Source organism: Chanodichthys erythropterus, chromosome 16, assembly GCF_024489055.1.
Source record: "Chanodichthys erythropterus isolate Z2021 chromosome 16, ASM2448905v1, whole genome shotgun sequence".
NCBI classification, from domain to species: domain Eukaryota; kingdom Metazoa; phylum Chordata; class Actinopteri; order Cypriniformes; family Xenocyprididae; genus Chanodichthys; species Chanodichthys erythropterus.
In genome coordinates, this window is record NC_090236.1 from 32,388,741 (window position 1) to 32,408,865 (window position 20,125).

Below are 20,125 nucleotides of genomic sequence, written 5' to 3' on the forward strand. Positions count from 1 at the left end.
GACAGTTTTAATGTTTTCTTTAGTACCTTTCTGGATTTTGAAAGTGTTGATTATATTGGTGTTTATGGACGAGTTATAAACTAAATTAGATCGGATTTCATCAAAAATATCTTAATTTGTGTTCCGAAGATGAACGAAAGTCTTACAGGTGTAGAATGGCATGAGAGTGAGTAATTAATGACAGAAATTTCATTTTTGGGTGAACCCTTAAAGTAAAGAATTGCAGAGTTTATAATTTATAATAAATTCGGCAATATTCCATAAAAATAAAATGTTCATTTTTGATTTCATGGAGGCTTTAAGTTAAAGTACTACAAATATTAAAACTAAAACAGAAATAAATTTTACTAATTTATATATATATATATATATATATATATATATATAGATAGATAGATAGATAGATAGATAGATAGATAGATAGATAGATAGATAGATAGATAGATAGATAGATAGATAGATAGATAGATAGATAGATAGATAGATAGATAGATAGAGTATTAAAATAACACTGCATATCGGTTCCAACTAAGCAGAGAAAATTTGAAAGGATCTCTTCCTAGTTTGGAGGGGAAGAAAAAGAAAAATTCAAGACAAATTTTTCTGCTTTTTCATTTTTAATAATTGTTTTTTTATATAGACATTTTAATATGTATATATAAACAGACATTTCGATCCATTTCCCCACCTGCTACCTGACACACAGACATTCACTCACACAGACATTCACTTCCCATAATAAATTATCTTTCCCTCTAAAGAAAGAGCAAAGCAAATGCACACAGATAAAGTGGTATATGGTTGACTTGCACAAAATACTTCTTCCATATTAATAAGTTCTGACTTTAGGATCTTTATGCTTTTCATATTCATGTAGATGCAAGCAAGGCCTTGATTTAACAAACCCTCGTGGCTTTAGTTAAAATGAACTATGCAAAACTTATTTTGTACTTCGTAAAATAGATTATGATAATACTTAAATATCACACTTGATTGTTGCCAGTCACTGTGACAAAAAAAATGAATGTGACAAATCCAACTGGATTCCCTTCTTTTTAATGATTAAATTAACATTTTTTTTTTTAATTGCAAATAACTTGTTTTTTAGTTTAGAATTGATCTGAAGATTACAATGAGGACAGATCCATACGCTAAAGGCACAATCTAAAAATGCAACATTCTCCACATGGGAGATGAAAACATTATTTAATAACTATCCTGCAGTCAACTTTGTGCATTGCTTTTCCGCCTCGCATGACACCAGAGCGTCAGTCATTTTGAGAAAATAAAATATATAAACATAACCCATTCCTGCATATAATAATTCTTGTACATTCCAACTTTTCTCTTCTGTATCTCCATACAGTTCACATCATAAGCATTTCCACTTATATCTTAATATATATGTCCATATTTATCCCCAAACCCTCAATTCTTTTAGGTTTAAAACCAAAGAGCAGCAGTGGCTGTGGTGGCAGCATCTGAAATACAAAGAGCTGTGGCTCATCACCAGACCTCTGCACACTTGTGTCCACATCCATAAAATATACTATAGTCCTTATACTTGCCCCAAAAGACAATATTATTGCCTACTTCCAAGCCCGCACCTAAACACACCAAAATAACCATGAGGACATGAAAGTGGATGTGGGAACACCATCAAAAACAAAAATAAAACACTGGGGAATATGAAATAATAAACCACCCGCTCCTCTCACCCCCGAATATACCAAAAAACGCTCACTCTGGACAAAATATAAAACATTTCAGAAGTGCTGCTGAATATACCGTTCATTGAGAATGAAATGGTCCTTGATCACTCACTGAGGGAAGTATTGTATGCTTGATGAAGTTGAATAAGCTGTTTTCCAGGCACAGTTAGACTTACTACATTTACCTTTTTGAATTTTGCCCAGAGGAGACCTCTGTATAATTAAAGAATGATGATAACACCCACCCAGATTCCTTGTGTCAACTGATGTTTTGTCCTGAAAACAAGGACTGTTCACATCCTGTGTGTACAAACGCACATACAGACGCTCACATACACACACAGACACATACGTACACCATAGTCTTTCTGAAAACAACAAAACCTCTTGAAAATGCGAAGTCGCACATGCTCTCTGAAGCACATGAACACACACTCGCTCCATTTATGTCGTCATAAAGGAACCTCCAGCAGCTTTTTGTGTAGGTACTGCTTCACTTCCTCAATCCCATTCAGCTTCTCCAACTCCAGATAGGGCAACTACAATAAAAAACACGGAGAAATTCTGCATTCATTGGCAAGGTAAAATCATGGGTTATTTTTTTCAATACATTGGTATAACATGTAAATAATGGTTTATAAGTGGTAAATATTCAATATCAGTTGTAATACCATCTGATAACATAACTGCATCATGGTACCTCTATACTTAGTTTTTGTAATTGTTTTTAACTTTTAGATGATACATGTTAGGACTTAAAGGGTTAGTTCACCCAAAATGAAAATTTCTGTCATTAATTACTCACCCTCACCCTCATCACATCCGTAAGATCTTCGTTCATCTTCAGAACACAAATTAAGATATTTTTGATGAACACAACTACCACTTTCAAGGTCCAGAAAGATAGGAATGACATGATTTAAGTACTCCATGTGACTCCAGTTGTTTAACCTCAATTTTATGAAGTGATGCGAGTGCTTTGTTTGCGCTTCATAAAATTGAGTTTAAACCAATGGAGTCACATGAAGTATTTAATGATGTTTTTCCTACCTTTCTGGAACTTGGAGTGGTAGTTGTGTTGGATCTCTATGGGGGGACAGAAACCTCTCTGACTTCCTCGAAAAGATCTAATTTGTGTTCCGAAGATGAACGAAGGTCTTATGGATGTGGAACGACATGAGGGTGAGTCACTTTTGGGTGAATTAACCCTTTAAAGTTATAGCCTTCTTAGAAAGTTTTATTATATATTGAGCACACTACAGTTCAAAAGTTTGGGGTGAGTAAGCTGCATTTATTTAATCAAAAATACAGTAAAAACATTAATATTGTGAAATATTATTACAATTTAAAAGAACTGTTTTCTATTTTAATGTCACGTATGTTATGTAATGAATTTTCAGCATCATTACTCCAGTCTTCAGTGTCACATGATCCTTCAGAAATCATTCTGATATGATGACTTGGTGCTCAAGAAACATTTCTTCTTATTATCAATGAAAACAAATGTGCAGCTAAATATTTTTGTGGAAACCAACCATAAACTTTTTCAGGATTCATTGATGAATAGAAAATTAAAAAGAACAGCATTTATTTGCAATAGAAATCTTCTGTAACATTATAAATGTCTTTACTGACACCTTTTGACCATTTTAATGCATCCTGAATGTAAGTACGAAGTACTTACGGAAGACGATTAGGGCCAAGCAATAATAAAAAAAATAAAACCATCTCGAGATTAAAGTTGTTAAATTTCGAGAAAACTCGTAAAATGTTGAGAACAAAGTCATTAAATTACAAGAAAAAACTCATTAAATTTAGAGAAAAAAGTCGAGATAAAATGTTGAGAATAAAGTCATTAAATTACGAGAAAAAAGTCGTTAAATTACAAGAACAAATTAGTTAAATTATGACAAAAAAAGTAGTTAAATTACGAGAACAAATTCGTTAAATTCGTAATTTAATGACTTTATTCTCAACACTTTATCTCGACTTTTTTCTCGAAATTTAACGAGTTTAATCTCGAGATGGGTTTTTTTTTTTTTATTATTATTGCTTGGCCCTAATCCTCTTCCGTAATATCTTTTCTTTTTTTAAATCCTACTAATATTTTGCCCATTCAAAGATTTTTTTTAGAATAACAACAGTCTTAATACGTATTTTAATGTGTTGACTGACTACAAGTATTGATTTTAGTATAGCATTTTATTTTTTTTATAGGAAATTAGATCATTAGATTTTGATTACAGATTTATAATATTCCCCATAACACAAAAAAATACTGCAGTTCATAAGTTTGGGATCAGTAAAATGTGTGCTGTTTTTAATAGAAATCTCTTATGCTCACCAAAGCTGCATTTATTTGATTAAAAATACATTAAAATAGTAATATTGTGAAATATTATTACAATTTAAAAGAACTCTTTTCTATTTGAATACATTTTAAAATTAATTTATTTATTCCTGTGATCAAAGCTGACTCCAGTCTTCAGTGTCACATGAACCTTCAGAAATCATTCTGATATGATGATTTACTGCTCAAGAAACATTTCTTCTTATTATCAATGTTGAAAACAGTTGTGTACAATTTTTTGATCAAAAGTGACAGTAAAGACATTTATAATGTTACAAATTATTCTATTTTAAATAAATTCTGTCCTTTCTTTAAATACTTTTTATTCATCAAAGAATCCTGTAAAAAATAAAATTCAACATTGATAATAATAATAAATGTTTCTTGAGTACTAAATCAGCTTTTTACAATGCTTTCTGAAGGATCATGTGACACTGAAGGCTGGAGTAATGATGATGAAAATTCAGCTTTGCATCACAGGAATAAATTACATTTTAATAAATATTCACACAGAAAACAGTTATTTTAAATTGTAATAATATTTCAAAATATTACTGTTTGTTTGTTTGTTTGTTTGTTTGTTTAAATCAAATAAATTCAGCCTTAGTGAGCAGAAGAGACTTCTTTTAAAAACATTAAAAATCTTACTGATCCCAAACTTTTGAACAGCATTGTACATTATGCTATTCAAATGCTTTTTCAAATGAAAAATTAATTTCTACCATTTTAAATAAACGACAGCATATCACAGCAAGAGTAATTAATAACTAAATAAATCATATTAATTGTTCAGTGTTTACCTGTAGTATGATATAGCCCAGTAACTGCAGGTGACGATCTCTCATGGCCCTGGATCCGACCAGCACGTCAGAGTTATGGCAATAATGCCATTTATCATTCACAGACATAATAACCCTGCATATGAGGAAGGACAGAAAAAAAAAATGTGTTAAAGATGACAAGCAAGACATTGGACACCTAGTTTGAATGATTCAGGAAGGACTGACCTCTTCACCTGCTCTCCTGTGGTCCGGTCAGCTTCAGGGTTGTCAGTGTTGTGAAGCTGCAGTGGAGAACCGACCACCACATCACTCTCACCGCCTTCTGGGTATGACACGCTTTCGTAAAAAGTAGTGATCTCACAGTCCGGCCCCGTGCTCGCTCCTGACGCAGCACCCCCCTCATCCTCCAGGATTTTTCCAATGGAGAACTGGAACAGGGAGTCTTGCGGTGCAACCGTCCCTGGAATGGAGGGTCCTGTCTGGGTCAGGCAGTCTGAGGGGCTACTGAGGGTGGAGCTGTCCTGGCTCTCCAGAGAGTGTTCCTTGGCTAGAGTCGAGTAATAATCTGAAGTGGTGTAATATGGGTTGTAGTCCAGCGAGACCGTTCCATTAGGGCCGACCCTTTGAGATCCTGCCACTGCTGGAGGACGCATGTGAGCAGAGAGGAAGGCAGGCTCCTCTCCGGCTTGTTTGTCAGCCCCCTCCTCCAGTGACGGGGCAAAGGGAGAGAACTTCTGGAAGTCAGTAGTGAGGGCCGTGACTGAGCCGGACCCATCTGGAGATTTAAGGTTCAGTACTACACACGGGGTCGATCCTGCTGCTAATGTTGCTGCTGGTGTGCCTGTTCTGATGGCGAGGACACGGCCTGTGCTGTCGATCCACAGCAGGAAATCTGCCATGAGAGAAAATGGCACATGATTTTTTACAAAAATGAACATTCAGTTTGTGGCACAAATTCATGCATTTAGCTTTTATCCAAAAGGGCAAAAGAGGAACAAAAGCAATTTATCAAAAGCTAAACAAAATGACAAATCACCTGTGTAATATCCTGGTGCGAGAACTTCATCTTGTTTGTAGCCGTGCTCGCCAACAAGCTGCCGGAGTGCCTCTGCAACCAGACCTTTATAACTGAAACATAAACACTCACTGTTACCTGGACAATTTTGTGGCACTTCTCTAATGGATTTCTATTGGACTTCTAAAGTCACTTACCTGTATTTGCGGTTCACCTCATCTGCAGTTAAAGCGTGGTCAAACATGAGCACTTTGTGGGTGTCCTGAAGGCGAGGTCCAGTGTAGTCCCTGTATTCCAGCTCTACGGCTGCATCCAGTAGTGAAAGGTACCGACGTACGATTAGGGCGTACGGGCTGTCTGCATGGAAAAAGATACAACAGAATTAAGCTCAAACTTTTCTGCAGAGAGGAAAGTGACTTCTTCACTCTACAGTCCTGCCAAAAACATGGGTGTCTGGGTGATATTTAATAAAAGAATAAGAAGAAAAAAAGAAAAGAAAAATCCATTGAAATTGATCAAAAGTTAAAAAAAAAATTTTTTTCAAATAATTGCTGTTCTTTTGAACTTTCTATTCATCAAAGAATCATGAAAAAAAAGTCAGTGTTTCCACAAAAAGCAGCACGACTGTTTTCACGTAAGTAGAAATGTTTCCTGAGCACCAAATTAGCATATTAGAATGATTTCCGAAGGATCACGTGACACTGAAGACTAAAGTAACGGCTGCTGAAAATTCAGCTTTTCCATCACAGTAATAAATTACATTTTAAAATATATTTAAACAGAAAACAGCTCTTTCAAACTGTTTGAATGGATGTATATAAATTAAATTCAGTGCAGCAAATACTGCCATGTTGCATAAATGCTTTACAAATTATCAATTAAACTACAATTTTTATTACTTTACAGAACAATTTTTTCTTTATTTTCTATGAAAATAATTGTAGAAAGAGCTTTTGTTTTTTACATGAAATTTAATGCCACTGAATTTAATTTATGCTCATTATAATTCATAAAAATAAACCTTTTTTGGAGAAATCATTTTTTAATGTTTTTAAAGAAATAAATCCGCCAGCAGAGGTCACCAATTGATTTCTGTTCCCTATGATGTGTTTGCATGAGTGTATACTGGTCCAAGACAGTTTCAGTGTTTACTTATGGGTGACTAGGATGTTATAAATAAAGCATTAAAAAACAAATATGAAGCCATGAACCATCAGAGTACATAAGGCCTGGCTATTTTATCTTCTCTAAGGTCGTCTTAGCACTGCACAATCATGCCAATTAGCTTGCTTTCAAAACAAGCATTCAGTAATGACTAGAGCTGCACGATTCTGGATAATAATTTTTTGTTGTTGTTTCAAATAGAGATGGTGAACAGAAAAGAAAACAAAATAAAATGTAATTTACTAGAGGTTCTGACAAATGTTAATTTAAAAATAACATTTAAAAATATTTAATTAATTTGAATTTATTTATTTATTTTTTTTTTTTTAATCGGGTTGAATGAATGATTCAATGACTCACTCATAAATACTTCACTTGTTAAATTCCTGGATGAATCAGCGTGTTGAATGAGTCTTTTGAATGAATGACTAGATGAAAAATATGTTTTTTAACAGTCACTTGTCGCCACACAATGGTGTAATTATGAAGCTTTTTTAAGCGTCAAGTTAATTTCAAAAGGTGATTTGCTATATTTCGATCGCTTCTGTAGACATCAGTGTTAATATCTGAAATATAAATTTTTATCCCAATACTTCTGTGATAATATAAATATATTTGTAACACAGAAATGATGATGCTAGCGTGTGGTTGAAAAGACTGTTTGTGAAGCTTTTTCATACTTCCACTTGACAACCACTCTCTCTGGGTCAGCGGCAGCTCCAAGTTCTGGTGTGATTTTGTCAAATTTTGTAATGACAAACTCCCACTTACTTGTGACATTGCTGATGAATGATGGAGAGAAGACACGGTGTAGAACAAGCCCAGGAAAATGACCCAGCTGGAACAAGGACATGAGGATGTTGACAGTTGCCAGTGGAGAGCTCAGAGCCTTGAGTTCAAGCACCATCTCGAGCTTGGAAAAAAACTGAGTCTCATTAGCCGGCCGATAACTCATACGACTGAAAGGGAAGACAAGCTTCTGGATCACCTAGACAGGGGAAACATTGAAAGTGGAAAAGTTAAATACGATACTCCTCTTATTATATAGAGTTACATTAAAAAAAGAAAGCCAGTTATTATTATTCTTGCCTAAATAAATAAACAACTCCTTAGTGCTGAAACAATTTGCCAAACCTTGCTGTCCAGGTATTCACCCTTCTTGACCAAGAAGTCAGCGATAGTGTCTAGTAAGCGTGTTTCTCTGAGACGATGGCGAGCGATGTACTTGGCAATGAGGGCCATGGTGTAAGGCGTGATGCTATCAACCTTTTTAGGCAACTCCTCTAAAAAGATAAAAAAGATTTAAAGTTAGCCTCACTCCACAACAGGAAATTACTTTTAGATTTATATACCAAGGGGTCAAAGTTTGACCCCATCGGCCCCTGCTAGAAGATTACCATTAGATTTCTCCTTGGACATATATTAAAATGTTTGAATAATAAAAAATTATTCACAGAAATTTTAGAATTATTACAGAAAATTCTGTTTATCACAAGCCTATCATTTGCATTTTATGATGGATTTTTTTTTTATACATCACTTTTCACACAAAAATGAATGAAATATACAGAAAACATTTTAGAAATATGCTGAAAAATATACAAAAATATGCTGATGTAATACATGAAATATATAAATACATATTATAAGTGTATATATATATATATATAATTAATTAATACTTTTATTCAAAAAGGATGCATTAAAATGACATGGTCATGGTTTTGAAAATTCAGCTTTGCCATCTCAGGAATAAATTACATTATTATTTAAAATATATTAAAATACAAACCAATTATTTTAAATTGTAATCATTTTTCACAATATTACTGTTTTTACTGTATTTTTATGATCAAATAAATGCATGGTTGGCGAGCATAAGAAACTTTCAAAAACCGACCCTGAACTTTTGAAAGGTGTTATATTATATATATATATATATATATATATATATATATATATATATATATATATATATATATATATATATATATATATATATATATATATATATATATATATATATATATATAAATTACAGGGTTCAGAGAGAACTACTGAAGTGTAGTAAAATTGTCTAATTTTTACAGGCAAAGACAAATGTGTCATTAACGGTAACACTTTAGTACGGGAAACACATATTTACTATTAACTATGATTTTTCCCTAAATAAACTCCTAATTTACTGCTTATTAATAGTTAGCAAGGTAGTTGTTGTAGTTGTTAAGTTTAGGTAAGGGGTAGGATTTATGGATGTAGAATATGGTCATGCAGAATAAGGAATTAATATGTATTTTAAAAGCACTAATAAACAGCCAATATGCGAGCTAATAAGCAACTAGTTAAAAGTGATAACTGTCCCCCATACCGAAGTGTTACCTCATTAACTTACCTGCAAGACTGCTAACAAACTTCTCCTGCCTGTTCTGGTAGAAGAGGTGAGAGCTGAAGATAAGCTCCAGGCTCTTGTTGCTGGCCTCCCTGGCACATGCTGACAGCATCTCATCCAGCAGAGCCATCTCATGATCTCTGACGCTGCTAACGCTGGCCAGCGTGTGCTTCACCAGCCGCAGGATCTTCCGGTTCACCACCAGCTGCTCCGGTGAGGCTCCATCCGCCACCCTCAGTGCTCTCCATTTAGTGCGGTAGTAGGAGAGCAGGAGGAAGAGCGTCTGAGGGTGGCGCTCCCGCTCGATGTTCTTCTCTAGCCCGGCGAGACACGATTCAATCAAGGGATGCTGGCTGGACGGATGCAGCTTCATGCTGCTGCTGAAAACCATGGAGATGTCCTTTTGGTTGAACTGGGACAGACGAGCCTGGGACTCTTCCTCCAGCACCTGTACAATCTGAGAGTCACTGGGCAGCCCTAAATGAGACGGAGAACACATACGGTCAAAAGTCAAGTTCGTGAAACTATAGATCTAGAAATATAGACAGTAAGTGGATAGCTGACATGACACATCAAGCTGTGACAGCAGTGTCAGATGCTATACTTCAGCTAAAACTATTTCAAACAATTATAACAATTTTCTTTGGTATTTGGGTGCACATTTGCTTGAATAACAGCATACAATTTAGCTAGCATGGAAAACATATTTTGTGTTTGCAGCAGAGGTGTAAAGTATTTGAGTAAATGTATTGAGTTACTGTACTTAAGTATCTTTTTTTTTTTTAATAATCTTAGCCTCTACTTGGCTACATTTTTGAATAAGTAGATGTACTCTTTACTACAATATATTTTTGATGAGCAATGCAATTACCCATTACATATTGCATGGCACCTAACTTTTTCTGCAGCAGTTTATTTCTGCTACAAAAGTAGTGATATCGCCATCTACAGAGCACTGAAGGTACTATATCTTGTGTGTTTTGCCAATCTTGTCATCAAAGCTACTTTACAGGAATGCATTAGCAGGTGAATCGCAGGTGTTTCATATATGAGATGAGGATGTGGCTTGCTCTCAATAAATGTGATTGCTCTTCACACAAATCAACTGTTTCTTGTTTTTCACTGGCATGTCTCTTAGGTGTTGAGGACTAGTGCATCTTTGAGGCTACATTTAGTATGAGTAAAATACTAAATGGATAGTTCACCCAAAAATGAAAATTATCCCATGATTTACTCACCCTCAAGCCATCCTAGGTGTATATGACTACATTCTTTCAGACGAACACATTCAAAGATAAATGTAAAAATATCCTGGCTCCTCCAAGGTTTATAATGGTTGTGAATCCATCCATAATTAAAGTAATCCATACGGCTCCAGTGGGTTAATAAAGGCCTTTTAAAGTGAAGGGATGTGTGGTTTTTTTTAAAGAAAAATATCCATATTTAAAACTTTATAAATTAAAATAAGTAGCTTCCGGCGGACGACTGTACACATACTGCACAAGTCGATTTGGGCGGAAGAGCAACCTTTGACACGACGCAATGACAAACGCGGAGGCGCAGAGGAGAGAGCAAAACAAAGCACTGGTCATGAATTAAAAGTCTAAAATAAGAAATTTTGAAGAGAAATGTCGGAGGATTTTGATATAAGAGGAGCTTGAGTTTGTTGCCCAGCCCTATTTGTTTGAACCATGAGTATTGCGTGCGGTCATCCGCCGGAATGGATGCATTTTTTATGGATGGATGCATTTTTTTTTGTTTTAAAACGTGGCACCCCATTCACAACCATTATAAACCTTGGACGACTAAGGATTATGCTTTTTGCACCTTCTTTTCTCTTAAATATATTTTTGAAGTTTTTTTCTATATATTATGTACAGGCTTTTCTCTTTTTCTTTACTTGTAAGATTATTATAATAATATAATATAGTAACTTTATTACAATATAATTTTTAAAAAATACTTTTAAATACAAAAAAAAAAAAAATATTTGCACTGAGCATAACCTCTTTTTAATTAAAAACATTATTTTTATTATAGAAAGTTCCATGGCTTGTCGATGACTTTCAACAATTTTATCATTTTATTAGGCCTGGAAATCACCATAAATTAATATGTCCCTGATATTTCCAGGTTTTCCATGACCAGAACTCTGCTAAATGGAAGTAAGGAGATCTGCTTCAGGAAGATTCAGAGCACAATGAATCAGTGTGTCGAATCATGATTCGGATTGCGTGTCAAACTGCCAACGGCTGAAATCACATGACTTTGGCGCTCCGAACAGCAGATCCGACACACTGATTCATTTATCCAAAATCCAAAAATATTCTCGTCGCTTTATAATATTAATATTGAATCACTGTACTCACATGAACGATTTAAATATGTTTTTAGAACTTTTATGGATCTTGAGAGAGGAAATGTCATTGCTTCCTATGCAGGCCTCACGGAGCCATCGGATTTCAACAAAAATATCTAAATTTGTGTTCAGAAGATGAACGAAGGTCTTACGGGTGTGGAACAGCATGAGGGTGAGTAATAAATGACATTATTTTCATTTCAGGGTGAATTAACCCTTTAAGGATTGAGGTTAACATGGTCAATGTCACAAATTTGCATAATTAATTAATAAACTAAATAATAATAATAGTGCAAAATATAAATATAAAAAAAGTTCCCGACTACATTGTCATTGAACCAAACGTGAAGGACTCACCAAGAGCAGCTACAGCATAAAGGCAGTTAACAATGCTGAAGTTGTCGAACTTGGAGCAGTCATTGACAATGGCATCACAGAGAGTCTGAAAATCCTGATTATCCAGAATCTGTCGTATAGTGTTCTCCCCCGAACCTCCGACAGAGGTCGCGGGCAAGGCTCCTTCACCCGCTCCCCCACCACCGCCACCCGCTCCGCTCCCACCTGCCTGACCTCCAGCCTGCTGCAGTACCAGGAGCTGACCGATCTTCTGTAGGGCAATGGGGTAATGATTGTGCGAGATCTTCCCTGGGTTCTGCGTTACCCAGCGGAGAACTTCATCCACGGTGCGCGAGCGATCGATCAGCCGCTTCATGGTGAAGAAGGTGTCGTAGCTCATCTTCTCATGGATGAAGTTCCAGGTCTTCTTCTTGCCGTGGTGCAAATGCGCATGGGGCTGGTAGTGCGGAGGGGGGAGGTGGGGGACTTGAGGGTGCGTGTGGTAGTGCTGGTGGGTCTGGTAATGGGGCCGATGGGCATCTAGACGGGCTTGATAAACGGGCGGGTAGCTCTGAGGCTGATGGACATGAGGGTGATGTGGAGGGAGTGGATGATGGTGGTTCTCCAGCATGGGCGGCCCTCCTCCAATCAGGCCGATGCGCCGACCTGGCTTGCCCCCACCACCGCTGTACATGCGTGTGGTGTACATACTAGTAAGAGCACCTAGACTCAGTAGGCGAGAAGGCTGGTGGGGCGAGGAGAATCTCCTGCAGGTTATGAGGCCAAAGCGAAAAGGCAGCCCCAGCATGGTATATAGGGTGGTCCAAGAGGGAAGTTCAAGAGAACACTCCTACAAACAGAAAGCACATCCTTTATTAAGTACATTTCATAGTCCAAATGATTTTATCAGTCTGTATACAGGAGATTTTAGTGCTGAACCACAGTGAGATGCAACATTATGGTTCAGAAACTCATCTCCACTTTAATGAAGCAGGCAGGAGGTGCTCCAAAAATAGCCGGTAACTTGAGAATTGTCAGACTGATGTGCCCTTTCCATCAGGGGGCTGAGCGGAGGAGAGGATATCCCATCCTCACATCTGAATCAGACCTCATTTATGAATTAAGATATTTATGAATATTAAAAATTCAGATGTTTATGAAGTTTCATAGCACAGCAATACAATAATTATAAGGTTGATCCAGATACAAAACTTTTAAAACAGATCAAATGTCTAGCAAGATTTGGATGTACACTAAAGTTTGGGGTCAGTAAGGCAAGAACTTTTCCAAAGTTCTCTCAAAAGTACAATTGATTTCAAGATTAATAATTAGAAATGTTTCTTGAGCAGCAAATCAGCATATCAAAATGATTTCTGAAGGATCATGTGACACTGAAGACTGGAGTAATTATGTTGAAAATCAGTTTCGCATCACAGGAATAAACTACATTTTAAAATATATTAAAACATTAAAATTGAAGCAATATTTCACAATATTACTGTTCTTACTGTACATTTGATCAAATAAATGCAATCTTGGTGAGCATACAAGACTTTCAAAACCATTTAAAAAAATCTTATCAACCCCAAACCTTTGAACAGCAGTGTTCATCACATATTCAGGATCAGAGGGACCAAATATACTAAACCACTGAAAAATGCATATCAAACAAGCACTAGTAATCTGAATATTAGATATTGAATATTGCATTATAGAGACTGACATATTAAGTGCATCTGCTGTTATTGCCTCATGTTGGTGTGTCAATGGTTGGACTAGTCACTATGGAAACACTGATCCCGTGAGCGAATCACTGGTCAGCCGTGGACGTAGTCAACTTTGAGAAACATAACATTTCTTGGACTATTTGAATGCCATTTCCACTGCATTTGTCCCCTTTAAAAAGACAGTTCACTCCCAAAAAATTCTGTCATCATTTACTCAACCTTGTGTCTTTCCAAACCCACTTGACCTTGTTAAATGCATGGAACACAAAAGAAGATATATACAGCTGAATGTCCAAGCTGCTATTTTCCACACACTGAACTCAATGGTGACGCACAGCTGTCAAGCAAGATTTTCTGCGAATAACAGTTTCAAACTTAAAGGGTTAGTTCACCCAGAAATGAAAGTTCTGTCATTAATTACTCAACCTCATGTCGTTCCACACCCGTAAGACCTTCATTCATCTTCAGAACACAAATTAAGATATTTTTGATGAAATCCGATGGCTCTGTGAGGCCTCCATAGGGAGCAATGACATTTCCTCTCTCAAGATCCATAAAGGTACTAAATATTCTCATCACTTTATAATATTAATATTGAACCACTGTACTCACATGAACTGATTTAAATATGTTTTTAGTACATATGCAGCTATGTACTAGTATTATGCAGGGCTCGGATTTCAACAAAAATATCTTAATTTGTGTTCTGAAGATGAACGAAGGTCTTACAGGTGTGGAATGACATGAGGGTGAGTAAATAATGACATTATTTTCATCTTTGGGTGAACTAACCCTTTAAAGTGTTCCTCACAAAAAGCTACTGTATGTCTTTAGACTTGGAATATAGACATATAATTATAATTATAGTTTCCACAAAAAACATTGAGCAGCAGCACAATTGTTTTCAACATTAATAATAATGAGAAATGTTTCTAGAGCAACAAATCAGCAAATTAGAATGATTTATAAAGGATCACGTGACACTGAAGACTGTAAGAGTTAAAACGAAACGAAAATTCTGTCATTAATTACTCACCCTCATGTCATTCCACACCCGTAAGACCACAAATTAAGATATGTTTGATGAAATCCGATGGCTCAGTGAGGCCTGCATTGACAGAACGATAATTAACAGTTTCAAATGCCCAGAAAGCTACTAAAGATGTATTTAAAAAAGTTCATGTGACTACAGTGGTTCAACTTTAATGTTATGAAGCGACAAGAATACTTTTTGTGCAACAAAAAACAAAATAACGACTTTATTCAACAATATCTAGTGATGGGTGATTTCAAAACACTGCTTCATGAAGCTTCGAACCTTTACGAATCTTTTGTTTCGAATCAGTGGTTCGGAGCGTGTCAAACTGTCAAAGTCACGCCCCCCAGTGGTGAACCACTGAAATTTTGAAACATATATGACCTAATGAAGCATCATTTACTGAAATCATGTGACTTTGGCAGTTTGATGCGCCCTCTGAACCACTGATTCGAAACAAAAGATTCGTAAAGCTTCAGGAAGCAGTGTTTTGAAATCGCACATCACTAGATATCATTGAATAAAGTCGGTATTTTGTTTTTTTGGTGCACAAAATGTATTCTTGTCTCTTCAAAACAATAAGATTGAACCACTGTAGACACATGAACTGATTTAAATATATCTTTAGTAGCTTTCTGGGTGTTGAAAATGATAATTATCTTACTGGCATTGGAGGCCTCACTGAGCCATCAGATTTCAACAAAAATATCTTAATTTGTGTTCCAAAGATTAACGAAGGTCTTACAGGTGTGAAACCACATGAGGGTGAATAATAAATGACAGAATTTTTATTTTTGGCTGAACTAACCCATGAAGTAATGTCTACAGACTTGGAATATCATTATATGAACTGCGTTAATGATGCTTTTTCAGCTTTTGACAGCTCCAATTCTCATTTGCTAAACTTTGTGTGCCACAGAAGAAAGTAAGTCATTCAGTTTGGGAACAACGTGACGAAGAGTAAATAATGACAGATGCTTGTTTCATTTACAGTGAACTGTTCCTTTAACAGCTCTGGACTTAAACTTCTAGCATTCTCTTTAATAGTTTCGTTGTACCTGTACAGTAACACAAAAGCTTGATTTTTCTTGACAAATTGACCACTACGAAACAGACTAAACATAAAATGACTTCCTTACAGTTGCTGCCATAAGCCCTGGCGTGTTAGTGAGGTTAAAAGCAGGCTTACATGTTTATCTCAGAGGATGGCGCATGGATGGATGGTCAGGGTCAGGAAGATGAATTTGCCCGCAGGAGTCGGTGGCATTGGCAAGATTATTGCTCGTGATTGTGAAAGATTCGACGGCTAACTGTGCTGCACATCTGTGTGGGTTCAAAAACTTATCTTTAATAAACGCTTTAAGCGGACTGACATGTTGCAAAAGCAGGATTAATGGAGCATCTGCTGAGGCCCGGAAGCTGAGCGCTGCTAACGAGCTGCTACCCCGATGATTTCACAGTATCTGCGTGTTGAAGCAGCGGTTGTTTTGCTCCGTGTCCCGAAACGGTGAGAATTGTATTAAAATATGGCTAATACAGTGCGTGAATCTGGTGCGATCCGGTAGGACATGGCTTCATCAACATGCACGACTTCTTCTCCAGCAGCTAAAGTCAGAGTAGGTGAAGGTAAAGCTGCCCGATCAGAACGCTTTCTTTCTTTGATCTCGATACAGACTCGTTCACGAGACTCATCTCCTGTCGCCGCGGCGGACTCGTCTGTCAGGGCCTGATAACCTCGGGGTGCCCAGCCTTCCGCTACACTCCCCTTGCACTCCGCCAGTGGTCGTCCGCCGCCCCGGTGTTCGCCATGTTTCCGGAAGTCAACAGAGGCAGTCCGGAAACACGTGTTTGACGGACAGTTTTTTTCTCTCTTCCAAAATAATAGTTTTTATGATATCATAATTTGTTTTTATCACACAATGGACTATATGCACGGAGCGTTCTTTAGAACTTCCGCATTAATATAAGCCAGCTCGAAAACTTCCGGTGAGATGTCATTTGCTGGTGTGTTGAGCATCAGTAGTGTAATACTTAGTTTATAATCAGAATATAGTCACTTAAATAGTGTGGCATAGCATTAATTTAGTTATTCAAACGCAAGACAGCATAAAAAAATAAATAAATAAAGACGTACCTCAATGTTCCTCCTCGGCTAAATTCAATTCGACCATTAGTTTTCACACTTTTATGTGGAAAAAAAGCTTCAAAAATTAAATATTTATTGTGCACTTTAGTTAGATTGATTGAATAAATGTGTGTTTTCACAAGTGTGCTGAAATCATTGATCTTGCACTGCACTGACTGACAGCTGCTGTGATTACAAAGGGAGAGCACGGTGCTCGCTTTCTGTGTAATTCACAATAAAAGTTATTGTTATTCATAAGATTTTGTGAGTATTTCATACTTCACATTGACAAAATGTATTTTAAACCTAGTTATTTTATAATGTTTAATATTTAGTCAAAAACGAAGTGAAAAACGTTTAGAAGAAATGGCTGATATGTGCGCAAATAAATGCTACTTTGCCGCCATCTGGTGGTTAAAATGCTAATTACTGTCTTTTTTATTTTTAGATAAGTGTTTTCTATCAAATGTTAAATTTCCTATATTTTTAAAAGTTCGGTTTTACAATGGGGACAATCTCAGAAGGATGAACAAATAATGTTTGTGGTCATCACAGTGGCTGCGTCCGAAATCGCATACTACATGAGTAGGTACTACATTTGAATTTGAACGTACTTCCCGACCGTTAAAACAGTACGTTCTATATAGTATGAATATGAGTAGTATGAATGGAATTCGGACGTACTACATCCGCCATGTTAATGTTGTCACTTGTCATGCGTCGTCACAACAGCGCGCAAATTTAAATATGTCAAAGTATAATCACATTTAGCTAGGAAATTTTACCTCAGAATTAAAAATAACATTTGAAGTGCTGGGGAAAAATGTGTGTGCGTGTCTAATTACAGACACGGCATTTTTAAACAGTCCCAATAGCTTCGTCTTTATTGCAATCAATAAAACTGGTTTATTGGCAAATTAGGTAAATGTGATAACTACATTAAAATATAAATACAACATTAAAAAGTCAACCATAGATGGTTTTGTGTCGATGTACAACGACTACAGAATGAACAGCTAACAGTTCACCGGAAGTGCTCGAGCTGGCTTAACGACAACCAGGAAGTAACCCGTGCATATAGTCCATTAAAGTGATAGGCTATCTATCTACCTATCTATCTATCTATCTATCTATCTATCTATCTATCTATCTATCTATCTATCTATCTATCTATCTATCTATCTATCTATCTATCTACAGTACAGTCCAAACGTTTGGAACCACTAGGATTTTTAATGTTTTCAAAAAAGTTTAATTAAAAATACAGTAAAAACAGTAATATTGTGAAATATTATTACAATTTAAAATAACTGTTTTCTATTTGAATATATTTCACAAAGTAATTTATTCCTGTGATGGCAAAGCTGAATTTTCAGCATCATTACTCCAGTCTTCAGTGTCACATGATCCTTCAGAAATCATTCTAATATGTTGATCTGCTGCTTAAGAAACATTTAATGTGTACAATTGTACAAAATATTTGTGTACAATATTTGTTTTCAGGATTATTTGATAATTAGAAAGTTCAAAAGAAATCTAAAATCTGAAATCTAATCTTTTGTAACATTATAAATGTCTTTACTGCCACTTTTGATTGATTTAATGCATCCTTGCTGAATAAAAGTATTAATTTCTTTAATTTCTTTTCAAAAAAATAAAAATAAAAATTCTTACTGACCACAAACGTTTGAACGGTAGTTTATAATGCTACAGAATCTTTGTATTTCAGATAAATGCTGTTCTTTTGAACTTTCTATTTATCAAGGAATCCTGAAAAAAAAAGTACACAACTGTTTTCAACATTGAAAATAATCATTAATGTTTCTTGAGCAGCAGATCAGCATATTAGAATGATTTCTGAAGGATCATGTGACACTGAAGACTGGAGTAACGATGCTGAAAATTCAGCTTTGCATCACAGGAATAAATTACTTTGTCAAATATATTTAAATAGTACACAGTTATTTTAAATTGTAATAATATTTCACAATATTACTGTTTTTTACTGTATTTTTAATTAAATAAATGTAGCCTTGGTGAGCAGATGAAACTTCTTTTAAAAACATTAAAAATCTTAGTGGTTCCAAACTTTTGGACTGTACTATATCTAGATGTAAACTACTCTATCGCACATGTAAACCATGGCTATGATTTTGAGACAATGATTGAAAATGCAAAAGACTGATCTTTATATGTATGGCACATACAAATTTCAACAGTACAAATTTACACATTGCTGTGGGATATTGACTGCAAAAGACTGGACAGGATTCACAGTTTTACTTTTACTTTTGGTCTGTCAACAAATTACATTACAATGTCATTGCAATATAAAGAAAAAGACGACTATCTATACGCTGTACATGTGTGTTTCATTATGTCTCTATAAAGTATATTTACTGTATAATGTAAAATGCAAGTGGACTACTGTAAAATAGCATTGTACAGTGAATATAATTGAGAAGGTCCACAAAAGTGCCTTATTTCATCAGAAACGTGTCTACAGTCTTGGCCTCTTCTACTTCTTCCACTGTTTTGACTCTGTGCCTTTCTACCACATCCCTATTCCTCTACTGACACTGTTTGTTTCCTTGTTGTTCTTCCATTGTCAGAATTTGTAACACTGTGTTTAGCTCTGTCTATTTATGCTTGCCAAATGAAGCCTCATGAGATGCACCTCTGAGCTATTTTAGAGAACTGTTTGATCATTGGTTGATCTAACACTTTATATTTACTTCCCTTCTTTAGTGAAATTCAAAATTCACCTCCACAATTCAATTCAGGACACATTTACAAAAAAAAAAGAAGTCTAATAGAAATGTATAGAAAATATACTTGATGCATTATGACTTGTTCAACCACTTGGCATTTAATTATTTTATAGATGTTTTGAGGGGTAAGACTATTCAAAAGAGAACCAATATAATACATTTTGATGATATAAGCAATTGATAATTTAGGAAACAGCAGACAATTGTACATAATTAGTTGCATGAATGTACCAAAGCATTGACAATTTGTTCAAAAAATGAGAAATTGCTATTATGATGTGCACAAGTGACTAGATGATGTGGAAGTTGAACAAGTAGAATTTCAGTTGTGATCTAAATGCACCAAAGCGAATGAGAAA

General features: G+C 35.6%; 1 protein-coding gene across 1 annotated transcript; it reads right to left on the reverse strand.

Moving 5' to 3' along the window:
* Positions 1–607: 607 nt before the first annotated feature.
* Positions 608–16,683, reverse strand: fastk (Fas-activated serine/threonine kinase). Its single transcript, XM_067362351.1, has 10 exons — positions 16,060–16,683; positions 12,129–12,957; positions 9,416–9,889; positions 8,158–8,306; positions 7,795–8,011; positions 6,057–6,216; positions 5,881–5,972; positions 5,070–5,736; positions 4,863–4,977; positions 608–2,251 (listed from the first exon to the last, which is right to left on the reverse strand). The coding sequence occupies exons 2-10, from the start codon at positions 12,913–12,915 to the stop codon at positions 2,165–2,167; spliced, it is 2,748 nt and encodes a 915-aa protein (XP_067218452.1). The 5' UTR covers positions 12,916–12,957; positions 16,060–16,683; the 3' UTR covers positions 608–2,164.
* Between the last annotated feature and the right edge of the window lie 3,442 nt (positions 16,684–20,125).

What these genes read in the sequence shown, in the direction of transcription:
- fastk (XM_067362351.1), bottom strand. Translation starts at nt 12,915, where the DNA reads ATGCTGGGGCTGCCTTTTCGCTTTGGCCTCATAACCTGCAGGAGATTC. An exon ending in GTTTGTTAGCAGTCTTGCAG is followed by an intron (nt 8,307 to 9,415) that starts GTAAGTTAATGA and finishes TTATCTTTTTAG; the next exon opens with AGGAGTTGCCTAAAAAGGTT. An exon ending in ATTCATCAGCAATGTCACAA is followed by an intron (nt 6,217 to 7,794) that starts GTAAGTGGGAGT and finishes TTTTCCATGCAG; the next exon opens with ACAGCCCGTACGCCCTAATC.